The sequence below is a fragment of the Staurois parvus genome, unplaced genomic scaffold (genome assembly GCF_062004578.1).
Source record: "Staurois parvus isolate SC_StPar_1 unplaced genomic scaffold, SC_StPar_1.0 ptg000232l, whole genome shotgun sequence".
Taxonomy (NCBI): Eukaryota; Metazoa; Chordata; class Amphibia; order Anura; family Ranidae; genus Staurois; species Staurois parvus.
In genome coordinates this window covers 5,749,443-5,765,408 of record NW_028318028.1, presented here as the reverse complement: position 1 = coordinate 5,765,408, position 15,966 = coordinate 5,749,443, and the positions used below count along the sequence as shown (strand labels likewise).

Below are 15,966 nucleotides of genomic sequence, written 5' to 3'. Positions count from 1 at the left end.
CCATTACTAGTAAAAAAAAACAAACAAAACAAATTCCAGTGTATATATATCGCCATTTGTAAACTCTATAACTTTCACGTAAACCAATTATTTTACACATATTGGGATTTTTTTAGCAAAGACATGTAGCAGAATACAATTTGCCTCAAATGTATGACAATTTGATTTTTACATTTTTTTTTACTGGACATGTTTATTAAAAAAAAATTCAAATATTGTTTTTTCTTTTTCAAAATTGTCGGTCTTTTTTTTTTATAGCACAAAAAATTAAAAATGCACAGGTGACCAAATACCACCAAAAGAAAGCTTTATTTGTGGCAAAAAAAGAACGTAAATTTCATGACCGCACAATTGTCAGTTAAAGTAACGCAGCGCCGTAGCACAAAAAATGGCCTGGTCAGGAAGGGGGGTAAAACCTCAGTAGGGCAAGTGGTTAAGATGCCTTAACACTCTTCTTTCTCTTTTATTCCAACATGGAAAGAGAGCAGCAGCGACAGGTCTATAATACAGGAAACACCTACACAGAGGAAAAGTGCAGGATTTGTTTCATGCTGGATTACTGCACAATATGTAAGATATACACAAAGGGCAACAAATTCAAACAAGAAGGCACATAGATCATGCATGTAGACAAAATTTGTTTAGCCAGGATTAGAGCTTTAAGAGTTTCAGAACATTTGAGAGTAAATGCAAATGAGGCAATGACTGACATAAGTATTTTATATAAAAACGTTATATGTTGAAAAGCTAAAAATATTGTACACATTCTATTTCAGAGTACATTGCATGTTAATTGATACCATATGTGTACAATGAACACAATATTATCAATATAATCTGATATGTAGTTGAGACATCTCTTATACCTTTAAACTACAACCAAAATTTAGAGAATCCCTTCTTTGTATTTCTGTGTTGTTAGATCATGGTCAAATTCCTAAAGTTATATGTAGTGCAAACCCATTTGGAATTGACAAAAATGTCCACAGAAATTAGCATAAAATAAAATAAATTATGTGATTACTCGACCTAAATTCAACATTCGCCTTAAAGCTGCTTTCACATCTTTATTTTTTAAGCTATAGATCAGTGGGTTAAGTAGAGGGATGGCAGCCGTATTAAACAAGGCATACAGCTTCTTTGATTCCAGTGTACCTGTTGCATTTGGTGCCAGGTATTGACCAACGAGAATCATATACAGAAGGACGACTACTGTGAGGTGAGAGGAACATGTGTAGAAGGCTTTACGTCTTCCAGTGTTTGAATGGATCTTCAGTATGGCTGCTATTATAAAGATGTAGGAAATGAGGGTCAGAAGAAATGGGATGATAGTGAAAAGAAATAAGCCTTCAAAGAAGAACAATATATCCAACAGGGAGGTGTCACTGCAAGTCATTTCCATCAGGGGGACAATGTCACAGCGAAAGTGATTGATTTCAATTGATAAGTAGCAAGAGAAACTAGACAATATCCCCTCAAGAGGAGCAATAAGTAGAAAACCCAACACCCAACAGAGAGAGGCCAAGAGTGCACAATTCCTATGGTTCATAAGCAAATGGTAACTCAAAGGATTACTGATGGCTACATAACGATCATAACTCATTGCTGTCAGTATAAATAGTTCATGTACTAATAAAGATCCAGACATGAAGATCTGTGTCATACAACCAAAAAAGGAAATTGTTTTATCTCCAGTAACAAAGCTTGTCAGGATCTTAGGTAATGTTGTGGCAGTGCAAGACATATCAACAATGGACAAGTTAGCTAAAAGGAAGTACATGGGGGTGTGAAGATGAGAGTCCAGGCAGATCAGTAGAAGAATGACCATGTTACCACCAAGAGTGAAGAAATAAACTAACAAAACTAAAATGAAAATTGTAATTTGTATTTCAAGAACATCAGAAATTCCTTTAATAATAAAATATCCAGTGATAGTTTTATTTAAAAACATCTGCATACCTGATTACTGGTATCTGAAAAGGGAAAATCATAAATATCTTACTTATTTTAGTTGATACTGAATTTTGTTAATATAATTTTAATCAAATTACTAATGTTAGAGATACATTTTTAAAGTTGAACCCCATCATTTTTTAAAAATTTAACTGCAAAATTAAAAATTGGACTGTGTGGAACCAGTATCCTTCTATCAAAGTTTAAATGGCATTAACAGTGACTGGTGTACATTTCCACTTACTGCTTCAAACAGAATGTCTTAATTTTCTCAAGCTATACCCTTACTGCCTTATCCAATAATGCAGGTGTCTCAGTTCAGCAAGGTGATTGACATAATTTCAGTGTTTTCTGCATCCAGTTAGTCTGCATTTAAGAGTGAGGGAACATATATACAGGTATCTTTATGTAATTAATTATTATTAGGTCCCCTAACTACTAAGAGAAACAGATGGGGTCAAGATAATGCATGCATTACTGTATTATCTTTTCCAAACTACAAGTGTAATGCAATGGTATTTTGTAGATTTGAAACATGGACAATGAACTGTTGATGCTCAGAGGTCATTGAAGCCTAGATGGCCAAGTAAAATTAATCAGTGTCAATTAACATTAGTTTTCCCACCAAAACATTTTTTTACATTTTAAGAACATATGTGAATTTCATTCCACACACTGTTTTAAAGCGGTAATAAATGTGCTTTTTCACTTGTACCTACAGGTAAGCTTATAATAAGGCATACCTGTAGGTACAGGGCATACCTCCTAAACATGTGTTGTTTAAGAGATATTCATAGCAGCAACAGCTGGTGACTTAACTGGTGCATAGTACGATCTGCATAGAGGGCACACTGAGTATCCCCTTAATGTAGAGCACTGTGTTGCAATTGTAACTCCCATGTGCACACTGCAGCTGTCATTCCCCCTCCCTGGCCTCAAGTGAAGTGTGTGGAGCAGTTTCACTGACAGAGAGGGGAAAAGCTGCTGTAAAGAAGCCACCCACCACTCAGGATACAGAAGACAATGCAGAATGGCATCAACCCTCTTGCTTGCAGGGAGGAGTAAAGACTTGGGGAGGTAGTCCCCAGAGGGAATGGGCTCAATGTTTTGGAGCTGTGTGGGACTACAAGTCCAGAGAGAGGAGGAAAAGGAAGCAGGATCCAGGGTTCAGAGCAGTTTCACATAGGATGTAAGAGATGAGTGGAGTGAGCTGCTGAGTTGGAAATGCTATCTGAATTGAATGTATACCATGGGATCTGCGAGAGACTGGACTAGCACACCTGCACAGAGATTACAATTTTTGGATAGTTCCAACAAACTGGAGAAAAGAGCATCACTGGTTCTATGAGAGATTATCATCACTATAGGGTCCTGTGTCACCAACAACACAATTTTTTCTGGCCACACACAACTTCCTTACCCACTTCTTACAGGAATATTGTCACTCTCTCTTGGGATATTATTTGGGAACTTTCACCCTGTACTATGAGATCCTACTAGTCCTGAGTTCGCCAACACAGAAACTCTGGGCCCCAATGATTAAACCTACACTGGCCAGTGGGTGGGGTTTGGAGAGACTGAAGGACCTTTCAGCTACTACTACTGGCCCTTTAGTTAGGACATCAGGTGCAAAGGCACTTGGTCCTCTGATTGTTTGTGATTTTGTACAAATGAACTTATCTGCTACTGTTCATTGCTGGTACCATTCTGCTATTGTTGCCTCAAAGGGTTTATTTCCTCAAATAAATCCCCCTTCTTCAGCTCTTCAACAACTCTAAAAGTGATCCACTCAGAGTATTAGCTTCAATAGTCTATGGTGCTCTGCATTCTCTGGCACAATCCAGCTTCTATACCTCCCTCTGCCTGGAATCTGAAAGGTGTTAAGTATTTTCTAGGCTAGTTCACTGCAGACTTGAGTTCTAATATATTATGACAGTTTGGTACAGCCTATATGAGTGTAAAACCTGGTCAGTCACCAGTTCCTCATTGAAATTTGTTTCCTTTTTTTATTTCTGCTTCAGTAGTAGGCAGGGGCGGACTGACCATTTGGAAACTCGGGCACTGCCCGAGGGCCCGGGGTCAGTAGGGGGCCCCATGAGATGCCCCTGGTACCTTTCTCATAGGCTTTTTTGAGTTTGGGCAAGGACACAGGGGCCCCAAGATCCCCTATTGCCTGGGGGCCCCATGAGTTGTCAGTCCGCCCCTGGTAGTAGGTTTGTGAGATTCTGCCTTTGCCACTTCTAGTACCACAGGAAAACACAGGATTGCACCCAACACCACATGAGGAAGAAATTTGGGACCTTTGGCATAAATAGTGCTGTTTTAAGCAGTTTTAAGACCACCTAAAATTGTCATTTCAGCTTCCGTGTTCCTCTCATGCGCTGTCTGCATCATAAAATATCGCTTAACAGATATATCTCAAGGATACCCATACTTCCTTTGTGCATGGAGTCAGATACATTCCTTCACATATGGTTGAGTTGAACAAAAAAAACATGGTGCTTAATTTAATGATTATGCATCTTCAAATGCCAGCTTTACCCCAATTACATTGATAAAAAAATAGACATCAATGTAGTGGTCAAGGAGTTCAAAGCCCTCAGCCTGCTCAAAAGCCCAGCAGAATGTCTTCCACATTCCAGCAGTCAGAAGGTTGAGCAGTATTGTGAATTTGCTGGTCAGATCCACAAACTATAACGGGCCTGTCTTTAGACCTGTTGATATATCCACTTGATCTATGGAAGATTTAACCTCCTTCATGACCAGGCCATTTTTGCTGTACGGCGCTGCAGTACTTTGACAATTGCACAGTCATGCAACTTTGTACACAAATGAAATGTATATTATTGTTTTCACACAAATATAGCTTTCTTTTGGTGGTATTTGAATACCACTGGGTTGTTATTTTTTTTCTACAAACTGGTATAGATACTGGATTTTTTTATATTAGTAATTGTGCCGACTAGTGACTTGTAGCAGGACTGTGATAGTACAGCGGGCATTCTGATACTGAGTGGGAACTAACTGCCACTGACATCTCCAGCGACACTAATACAGTGATCAGTGCTAATAAAAAGCACTGTCACTGTACTACTGACACTGGGCAGGAAGGGGTTAACATCTGGGGGGATCAAAGGGTTAACTGTGTGCCAGGGAGTGTGTTTACTGTGTAGTGTTTTACAAGGGGATGTGCTGGTTTTTATCTCCCTGCTTTGCAACGGCTGCCCCATAGTAAGCCTATAGGTGACATCGTGTTACAGGCTCCACAGCCATCAGCTCCTCTACACTGAAGCAGGCCACTGGAAAGATCGTGACCAGACTGGATCAACCTCAGAATAGGTAAGTATAGACATCTTTCCACTACAGGGTGGTTAGAAGAGGCTTAGAATGGGGTGGGAGCAGGTTTGGGTATAGTAAGTATTTGACTGGAATTCTACTTTAACTCTTGCAGCCCCTCTGCAAGGGAAGTTTTTTTTTTTCTTTAGTTTTGATGGAATTAAGGCTTAATGCAGGCCATAGACGGGTCGAAAATCGGCAGATTTTTCGTCCAAAAAAAAAAATCGGCCGATATTCACACCGTTAGTGGGTTAATTGGTCAGCCTTTTTGGGGGGATTTGGCACATTTTTTTTAATCGGTCAAGTTGGAAAATTTGCGGCCGATTTTTCCTGGCAATGATGGGAAAATTTGCAGATCGTTTTACCGATAAAAAAATCTGCGCATGAGCTGTGACCTGGAAAAAGAGGAAGAGGTCCAGTCTGCTATTAGTTATATGAAAAGTCTTGCGGTTGCAACAATGTATCTATTTGTATCCGATTAAAAACATCTGTATCCGAAATGGATGCATTGTTGCAACCGCAATACTTTTTCATGTCAAATATAAAAGCGGAGCTCTCTGCAAGGGACAGAAGTAATTAAATGCCGTCCATAGACGGGACGAAAATTGGCAGATTTTTTTAATGTTGGTGGTAACATCGGCCAATCGAACGACCAATTTTTTTTGATAAAAAATGGCCGGTTTTTGACCCGTCTATGGCCTGCATAAGACTACTTGACCTGTGTGTGAGATTGCTTCAGATCAGGTGCTTTTAAAAGGGAAGAAAGAAGAATCCCAACATCCTTAAAAAGAAACTATAATGGTTTGAAGACCATTGCAATTTCTAAGCTATTTGGTATACTTTTTTTACTCTAAAATTTTTTTCTAACAAATCTACATTTATTACATGATATAGAATTTCAGGAGCACAATGGGTTATGTAAAGCTAAAGTTATGTAGCCCTACCTTGGTTAGGGCTACTTTGGTTATGTAGCCCTACCTTCGTAAGGGCCACTGGATTTGTTTGGGTCCCCCTATGCTCTGCACAGCCAGGCAACACACATTTTCCACACTTGTACCTGCAGAGTCAATAAACAGTCCTTGAGCTGTTTTTTTGTTGTTTTTATTAAGGGATTAAACTTGGATAGGCTAAAGGGGTTATGGGATGCCAAATTTGATTGAAGAAACAGAAAAATTAGAACTTTTCCTGCTCTGGCACACTTAGAAAAAAACGACAAGCACTTAACTGCATTCCAGTTCCGGAACTTTTACAGTCCTTAAAAAGGTACTCCCCTTCTAGGAACTTGGTGCTCCCTGAGTGGATTTTTAGCAACGTGAAAATATGTAGGAGCTCTTAGTCCCCTCGGTGCACAGAATACCAGCCAACCTGGCTACGGTATCTGATCCCAGGACAAGGGATTGGGTAAGCTATGAACTGTTCCCTGAAGACTTGCCAGAACTTGCATCCAGCAGACCTCTCCCTTCTAGGCCCTGGGGGTGTAGGGGTACTCACACTGCCCTTGTCCTGCAGCTGTGGATAGAACTGCTTATAGGCCTTCTAACTGGGCTGGTTCCTTTCCAAGCTTTCCAGGCTGTCCTTCCCTGGTGGACTGTAGGGCAGTGGAGTGCCCTCTTTCAGCTTCTCCTCGGCTTTCAGCCTTCAACCTGGAAGCAGAATCCCTCTTCTTTGGTGTTCTCTTCCAGGCTCCATAGCAACACCTTTTTCCACTCGACTCCCTTGCTAGCATGGCTCTCTCATATTTATAGGCTGGTTTACCACACTGCCAGAGCCTCCTCTTTGGTACTGGTCAGACTCCTATGAATATGCAGATTGAAATCTCCACCCCTTCCGCCTTTGGTTTCTGGAAGCTTCCATGGACTTCCAGAACCAGGTGGAGGCGATAGAGTCCCAACCTGTTGAGCCAGCCAATCTGACCTCACACTGAACTCACAGTAAATCAGGCTCACTCACTAGCATGAGTCAAAAATAAATGTACCTTACACTAGGACCACCTAGTGGGCGCTACAGTTATATTACTTACCACTATTGATGGATGTCCCTTAACATGAATAACTTTACAACTCTACTCATGGGAGAATACATTTTGTTCAACTAACCTTTCCTCAAAGCTAAGGCCTTCCACACCTCATCAGTTTAGTTGTTCTTCTCTGCACTCTTTCCAGTTCTGCAAAACCCTTTTTCTGAACTGCTGCTCAAAAATGAACTGCATATTCCAGATGAGGTCTTAATAATGCTTTGTACAAGGTCAAACATATTTATTTCCCTCTGAAGTATACAGTTGTGACCAAAATTATTCAACCCCCACTGAAATTGAGTGTTTTGGCCAGTTTGACATTGCTTTTGATCATTCAGTCATCTTGCTTACATTTACATTAAAGAGGCACTTGTAGGTCAGACAAATATAACATAACAGTTATAATGAAATAACCACAAATGTCTTTTCTGTGCTCACAGCATTATCAGTTTTATTCAACCCCCAAGTGACATTCAATCTTAGTACTTAGTACAGCATCCTTTTACAGTTATAACAGCTTTTAAACGTGAAGCATAGCTTGACACAAGTGTCTTGCAGCGATCTACGGGTATCTTCGCCCATTCTTCATGGGCAAAGGCCTCCAGTTCAGTCACATTCTTAGGCTTGCGCACTGCAACTGCTTTCTTTAAGTCCCACCAGAGGTTCTCAATCGGATTTAAGTCTGGTGACTGCGATGGCCACTCCAAAATGTTCCAGCCTTTCCTCTGCAACCATGCTCTAGTGGACTTGGAGGTATGCTTGGGATCATTGTCCTGTTGAAAGGTCCAACGTCTCCCAAGCCTCAGGTGTGTGACGGACTGCATCACGTTTCCATCCAATATCTCCTGGTACTGAAGAGAATTCATGGTACCTTGCACACGCTGAAGCTTCCCTGTACCTGCAGAAGCAAAACAGCCCCAAAGCATGATTGACCCTCCACCATGCTTCACAGTAGGCAAGGTGTTCTTTTCATCATAGGCCTTGTTCTTCCTCCTCCAAACATAGCGTTGATCCATGGGCCCAAACAGTTCTAATTTTGTTTCATCAGTCCACAGAACACTATCCCACAACTTTTGTGGTTTGTCCACATGGCTTTTGGCATACTGCAGTCGACTCTTCTTATTCTTTGGAGACAGCAAGGGGGTACGCCTGGGAGTTCTGGCACGGAGGCCTTCATTACGCAGTGTGCGTCTTATTGTCTGGGCTGAAACTTCTGTACCCACATCTGACAAATCTTTTCTCAGTTCCTCAGCAGTCACACGGGGACTTCTCTCCACTCTACGCTTCAGGTAGCGCACAGCAGTCGAAGTCAGCATCTTCTTTCTGCCACGACCAGGTAGCGTTTCAACAGTGCCCTTTGCCTTGAATTTGCGAATGATGCTTCCTAAGGTGTCTCTTGGTATGTTTAACATCTTTGCAATCTTCTTATAGCCATTGCCCTTCCTGTGAAGAGAAATCACCTCTTCTCTTGTCTTCCTGGACCATTCTCTTGCCTTCACCATGTTTGTAACCACACCAGTAAATGTCTAGAAGGAGCTGAGTATCACAGTCATTTTAAAGCTGCCTAATTGGTGCTTATTATGCTTGATTGCTGCTCGGTGACATCCACAGGTGTTTTCAATACCTGATGGAAAGCACCTGTATGAACCTCTGTTCTTCAGAGTGGTAGTCTTTAAGGGGTTGAATAATTGTGGCAATGAAGAAACCACATAAGAACCATTTACTACTGTATTACATAAACAATTGATGTCATTTTAGTTGCATTTGGGTAGTTACAACGTCCTTGTAGGATTTGATTCTGAATACAATTCCAAATGTACACTATAGTCCCTAAACCCCTTTACAGCATTGGGGGTTGAATAATTTTGGTCACAACTGTATACCTGTATCTTCTCAACCATTGACTCCTCCGGTGGTACTCCTTCTAGATCAGTGGTTCTCAACCTTCCTAATGCCGCGATCCTTTAATACAGTTCCTCATGTTGTGGTGACCCCCAACCATAAAATTATTTTCATTGCTACTTCATAACTGTAATTTTGCAGTGGGAGGAGTAGTGCCACGTCATTGGTGTCAGTGGGAGGAATAGTGTCCCATCACTGATGTCAATGGGAGGAATAGTGCCCCATCATTGGTGTCAGTGGTAGGAATAGTGCCCCATCGTTGGTGTCATTGGGAGAAATAGTGCCCCGTCGTTGGTGTCAGTGGGGGGAGGAATAGTGCCCCATCGTTGGTGTCAGTGGGGGGAGGAATAGTGCCCCGTCGTTGGTGTCAGTGGGGGGAGGAATAGTGCCCCGTCGTTGATGTCAGTGGGGGGAGGAATAGTGCCCCGTTGTTGGTGTCAGTGGGGGGAGGAATAGTGCCCCGTCGTTGGTGTCAGTGGGGGGAGGAATAGTGCCCCGTCGTTGGTGTCAGTGGGGGGAGGAATAGTGCCCCGTCGTTGGTGTCAGTGGGGGGAGGAATAGTGCCCCGTCGTTGGTGTCAGTGGGGGGAGGAATAGTGCCCCGTCGTTGGTGTCAGTGGGGGGAGGAATAGTGCCCCGTCGTTGGTGTCAGTGGGGGGAGGAATAGTGCCCCATCGTTGGTGTCAGTGGGGGGAGGAATAGTGCCCCATCATTGGTATTAGTGACACCAATGATTGGGCACTATTCCTCCCACTGACACCAATGATACTTACCTTGCTAACCCCTGCTCCAGCCTGGGCTCGCTTGCTCCCTCCCTCTTCCATGGTACAGACACTTACTGGTCAGCTGTCTTCATTCTCCGGCCGCTCTCCTCCTCTTCACTTGCTCGATCTTCGCGGTGCCGCTCGGCTCCTCCTCTCCAAGCTCCACCTCCTCGCCGGTGATTGGCCGCTTGTGTGCCTCTCCTGAGCTACAGTTCCGGCGGCCAATCACCGGCGAGGATTGATCCCGGGGGTGTGTCCAGATGACAGGGGCGGCATGTCATCCCGGCCACACCTGGAGACGGATAGAGGAGCGGTGTCTCGGTTCCTAAGACCATCGGAAATATGTGTTTTCCGATGGTCTTAGGCGACCCCTGTGAAAGGGTCGTTCGACCCCCAAAGGGGTCATGACCCACAGGTTGAGAACCGCTGTTCTAGATTGTATGATGCATGCATTTTTTTAGCCCCCCAAGTGCATAACCTCAACATTAAAACTCATTTGCCACATAGATACCCAATCCAACAGTGCATTCACGTCTGCATATACTGTAGGTTGAATATATAATTTAAGGATTTATTCTACTACATAGCTTGGGCTCCAAACACATGAATTGTACTTTTAATCCCAAACACTATATACTTTACTAATAGGTCCCAATACTAAATCTTGTGGTACATCCTAACAACCTTAGAGCCTATAAAGTCTATAAACTTTAATTTACGCAATAGTCATCTGTGAGGATCTGTGTAAAATGCTTCAGTATACTATATCCACAGCCACTCCTTTTATCTATTCTTTTGCTATCTTCCACATAGTAAGTATATTTCACAACTTTGGTCATTTGTGAATCCATTCTATCACTGATAGTACTGTTTTCTAACAAAAACCCATGTTTGTGGTTGTTTAGAAAACGCTCAAATATCTTACTGACTATAGAAGTTAATCTTAGGGGTCTGAAGTTGATCACTTTTTTAGCATACATTTTTTTAAATTTTTTACTATTTTTTATTTTTTCATCAGAGTAGTTCAGTGTCACTATAGTAACACTACTACTCTGGAGGTCTGATCATTTTTTTTTTTACACTTTGAGATTAACAAATCCCAGCAGAACATTATGTTGAGCTGGGACTTCTATAAACTGTACCATGGACTATAGTCCTTTTGGTTTGTCAAAGCACTGTGTATTATAAACAACCGTCAAAGGCTTGTTCCCATTAAACCCTTAATGCATAAAGGTAAAACAAATCTTAACCCAGTTTTATAACTTTAAGTAAGTAAATCTATACACATCATTGCGACTACTTAGTGTAAGCAGATAAACTATATGTTTTTCAGGATAAATTAGGCCTTCATTTGTTGAGTAAGGTAATGGAAATCTTCTAATTTCTATTATCAAAAAAATCTGGGCCAAAATAGTAGCAAAAAAAAATCTATCTATCTATCTATCTATCTATCTATCTATCTATCTATCTATCTATCTGAAACTTTATCTGTATATTACTTCTCATTAACATGACCCACCACCAATAAAAAATAAATAAGTAAACAAACAAATACATTTTCTCACTCCTGAAGTTTGTAGTGGTACTATATATGCATCTATTACTTGTTTTTACCCATAGTGGTGTTTTTTTTTTTTCGTTTTAATCCCACCTAAATACACTGACTTTGACACTAAATTAAAGTTTTATTTTATACTTCTTAAAACATACTGACTCTTACCTTTTGACTTTGATCTTTGACTCCAACCTTGACCCTGAAACTAACCAAGATCAAGCTCTTATCTAGCTATTAAATTATTTATTTTTACACGCTGAGCATTTTGTTTACATTTTTCCCTCTGGCAAGGAGAAAAAAGCTAAAATGTATCCTTTTTTTCATAAGAGGAGAAACAGGCTACAGGGGTGGGGGGGGTTTATTGATTAATCATTGTGATATCCAATCACAGACTATCACAGCGATTATGTGAGAGGCAGGGCTCGCAGATCCCAAATGTTGGTATAATACTAGGAGTTGTTAGTGACAGCTAGGGTTTTGTGCTGGGGTTGCACAAAAGCTGGAACGCCGAAGAAGAAGGCCCATTTCTGCAAAGCAGCATACAGTGTGTGTGATACAAGAGGCAATGGGTTAAATAATGGTTTCAGCTTCCTTTTTCATCCTTTTTTGCATATCAATGCTGCTGGTCCCCTCCAGCCATTTTCAACCACTTCCTCTCTAAGAGCACTCACTGCACATTCCATACTGTTGCATAGTGTTACTTTTGAGATGACTTCCTAGTGGTGACAACTGTAACGGCTACACTGTCAAATCCTTCTACTGCCACCAGAATTGGTCACTCACTCAGCCTGACCCTGTGCAGAGAATTTCATGCTTGCAGTAAAATGATTTAACCACCGGCAGACTGAGAGTAATCATCGAGGCAGGTAAACTGAGCATCGCTGAAGATATTAATAAAAAATCCGAAATAAGTCCACTGCAAGTCCAGTTCATAGAAACATGTCAGGTGACAAGTGGAAATTCAATGTTGGTGATCCGTGAGGAAGTAGCAGAAATACGCACTCACCAGAAAGAAGATATATATAAGCAGTATATATCAAAAACCCATGGATCCTCAATCCAGAAGGAACAAAGCTGGTCTGGTCACAGTAGGTGGGTCCCTCCTTTAAGGATGCAGCAAAAGGTCTTCCTCCTCCCAGTTGGGTATTTGGATTCCAAAGTCAGGATTCTCATGTCAGCACACAATGGGTTAACTCCTCCTCTGGAACCCACAGGACCACCTCTTCCTACTTCAATAATAGTCAGCACCTTGCCAACTGAACTTTTTATGTTATTCTGTATAAGTACTTATCGGTTGCTTAGAGTGCTCAGCTGCTGTTTAGGACCAGCGCTCACTGTTTTTTCCTTTTAGAAGGTAAACTGAGCAGTTAACCGTTTACACAAACACACTTTCACACAGCAGTCACAACCGTGTGTTTTAGTGGAATCTTGCACTGTTCACAGCATCCACTGTTGCATTGTTTACCTCAAAAAATATTTATATCACTTGTCCAGACAGGAATTTAATATTATTAAACTATGGTTGCTCTTCACAGAGACAAGGTTCTTTAAGTTCTAATTAGAGCATTCAGAGTTTCAGCTAACAATGCAGAAAATATTTACAGAGAAGATATTACAAAACAGACATAATGAACAGTAAAATAAGTGTTTGAAAGTAAAAAATACCTAAGAACTTTTTGCCTGGTTTTTGCTTCAGTGCTGAGTATGGATCAATTGCAGCATCAGTTCAATCTGATATGGCAGAGTCACTGACCCTCCTAAATGACTTATTATTCTGTCATAGTTTTGATGGAAAAATGAGAGCACAGAGTAGCTAAATGCAACAGCTTTGTCTGAAAGATATACACACCCTTGATAAAATAAATGCACCCAACTATATTAAAACATCTGTATTTCCACATGGTAAGAATTTCCTGTGTGGAAATCAGCACTCTTTAACAATCTAAAGTCTTCAAAGTAGACCTCTACTAGTAGAGGATGTGGACATGCAGCTTCAAGAGGATTCCACTCTGGAAACTGCTCTGAGCAAGCAAACCCTGGAACAGACTCTACCAAAATAGAGCCTAACAACGCAAGAGTCTCTCCGGGATCTCTCTCAGGCATTTACTCACTTTGCCTTCTTCCAGTATCCACTGATCTTTTTACTGTGAGCCTCCCAGCCAGATCGTCTGCAGACTTTGCTCCAGACTGTTTTTTGCTTTTTAGGAATCACCCAAACCACCTAGATCTCTAGCTAAGACCACGAGAACCACCTGTAGCTCCAATAAATGATCCAGGAGACAGTCCTTCCAGTCTGGGTCTCTCTTCAACAGGCAAAATTCCCTGCTGTTCCAGGCCCCAAACTATGCACGCCTCCTACTGGTCACTCTCCCAACCAGGAATTGGCTGAAGCTGCATAACAATCTGGCAATTCCACCCATATGTTCCAGAACCACCCCAAAACTGCTGAAATACAAGGAGGAACAATCTAACAGGCAACCTGTGAAACCCATAACAAACAAAAACAATCAACTTCCTCCTCTGGATACAGAGGAGCCAAAACATAAATGTACCTAAAGCTGCTAGCACCTAACTAGGAGGGTGCTACACCAGTAAGACAAAAGCAGTCATATTGTATTCACGTGCAGAGTAGAGGCTGCACTTATGGTGTTACCTGGAAATTAGTAATTAGTGAGGACATGTATGGAGGCAATAGGTTGGAGTGGGCTTTATAGGTTATATATTGCCTCTACGAAAAAAGTCCCTATCAGGTGAAATATGTTAGAGGGGGTTCTCCCATGGGTTGGAGACCAAGCTGAAGACATTTTTTACTAGGAGGAGCTCACTATATGCCAAGGCAGTGTGCTGAGGGCGCCATTTTGTAGGGCTTGAGGGGCACCCTTTGTAGATTATAGTTAAATATGTAAACTGATTTCCTTCATCATGTTGCCAAGCCTTCGTTTAAAAGATGATTTCACATCTTTATTTTTTAAGCTATACAGAACTGGATTCAGAATGGGGACAATAGCGGTATTAAACAAGGAGACAAGTTTGGTGGATCCAAAGCTATTGTTTAGTATCAGATATTGTAAAATCAGTGTTGTGTAAAGCAAAATGACAACAGTGAGGTGAGATGAACACGTGTAAAAGGCTTTACGTCTCCCAATATTAGAAGGTATTTTTATTATGGCGATGATTATCAGAAAGTAAGAAATGAAGGTCAGACAAAATGGAGTTATGAAGAACATAATTGCCCCTTGTATAACAGACAGCGCTTCCAAAACAGAGATATCACTGCAAGCTATTTTCATAACTGGAAGTAGATCACAAAAGAAATGATCAATTTCATTAGATGTGTAACAAGAAATGTTAACTAGCATGACAGAGTAAGGAATGACCTGTATAAAACCTAACAGCCAACAGAATGAAGCTAGGACAGAACAGGTTTTAAAGTTCATGATCAAGTAGTAGTTTAAAGGCTTACAAATAGCCACATATCGATCACAGCTCATAGCTGTCAGAATAAATAATTCATGACCTGATAATGATCCAAATAAGAAACTGTGTGTCATACAAGCAGAGAATCCCACAGTATTATCTTTTGTGACAAAATTTACTAAAATCCTATGTAGCGTGACAGTGGAACTTGAAATGTCTACTACCGAGAGGTTCGCCAGGAAGAAGTACATGGGAGTGTGGAGGCACTTATCCAAGCAAATCAGGAGAAATATGGTCATATTGCCACCAAGAGTCGTGAGGTATATGAGGAGAACCAGGAGGAAGACCAGAACCTGCAGTTCAGGTGCTATTGATATTCCTTTGATAATAAAATATGTGACAACAGTATGGTTTACAATCATTTCTGTGAGCAAACTTGGAAGTGTTTAAAGATGATGTGACCAGATTCCAAAGTCAAAATTTAATCTCAGAATTTTTATTGATCAGAGCTCCAGATTTTATACATTTTTTAGTGCCTTATGCATGGAAATTAGTGAGGCAGGATCTGCATATCTGAAAGAGAGACCACATTAAATGCATCTCATTAATTGAACATTACCCTATACTGTATATCTGAGTTTTCCTAATAATTAAGATGTGTAGAAATTATATTACTTCTAATCAGGGATCCATTAGAGTGACATTAAACTCTGGTTTAAAAAATAAATATATATATTTTTTTCAAGTACGTATTCTTAACTCAGAAAACTAATTTTTTTGCTCTCAGCTTATTACAAATCTCCAACTTTTATTATGAAAATAGCTTACAGTTAAGGCATTATAGTTAAGAGATGATGTAGTACATCATATCCAAACAATTTACAGTAGCTTTTAGTGTAGTTCTGTTCTTGTCATCACATGTAGCAAACCTGCTAACTGCCATGTTGAAACTTTCTGCTGCCAAAATGCTAACATAACTCAACAAGCTGTATGTTAGTTGCTACAAGTGGGTAAAAGAGTATGTTG

General features: G+C 40.7%; 2 protein-coding genes across 2 annotated transcripts; both read right to left on the bottom strand.

Moving 5' to 3' along the window:
• Positions 1–1,012: 1,012 nt before the first annotated feature.
• On the bottom strand, positions 1,013–1,951 carry LOC149460289 (olfactory receptor 5AP2-like). The gene has a single exon (XM_089679895.1). It carries the CDS (start codon positions 1,949–1,951, stop codon positions 1,013–1,015), a length of 939 nt encoding a protein of 312 aa, XP_089536021.1.
• Positions 1,952–14,417: 12,466 nt separating this feature from the next.
• LOC149460288 (olfactory receptor 5AR1-like) lies at positions 14,418–15,362 on the bottom strand. The gene has a single exon (XM_089679894.1). The coding sequence runs from the start codon at positions 15,360–15,362 to the stop codon at positions 14,418–14,420; it is 945 nt and encodes a 314-aa protein (XP_089536020.1).
• Between the last annotated feature and the right edge of the window lie 604 nt (positions 15,363–15,966).

Excerpts from the sequence above, each read along its gene's own strand:
- LOC149460288 (XM_089679894.1), bottom strand. The coding sequence starts at position 15,362 with ATGATTGTAAACCATACTGTTGTCACATATTTTATTATCAAAGGAATA.
- LOC149460289 (XM_089679895.1), bottom strand. The coding sequence starts at position 1,951 with ATGTTTTTAAATAAAACTATCACTGGATATTTTATTATTAAAGGAATT.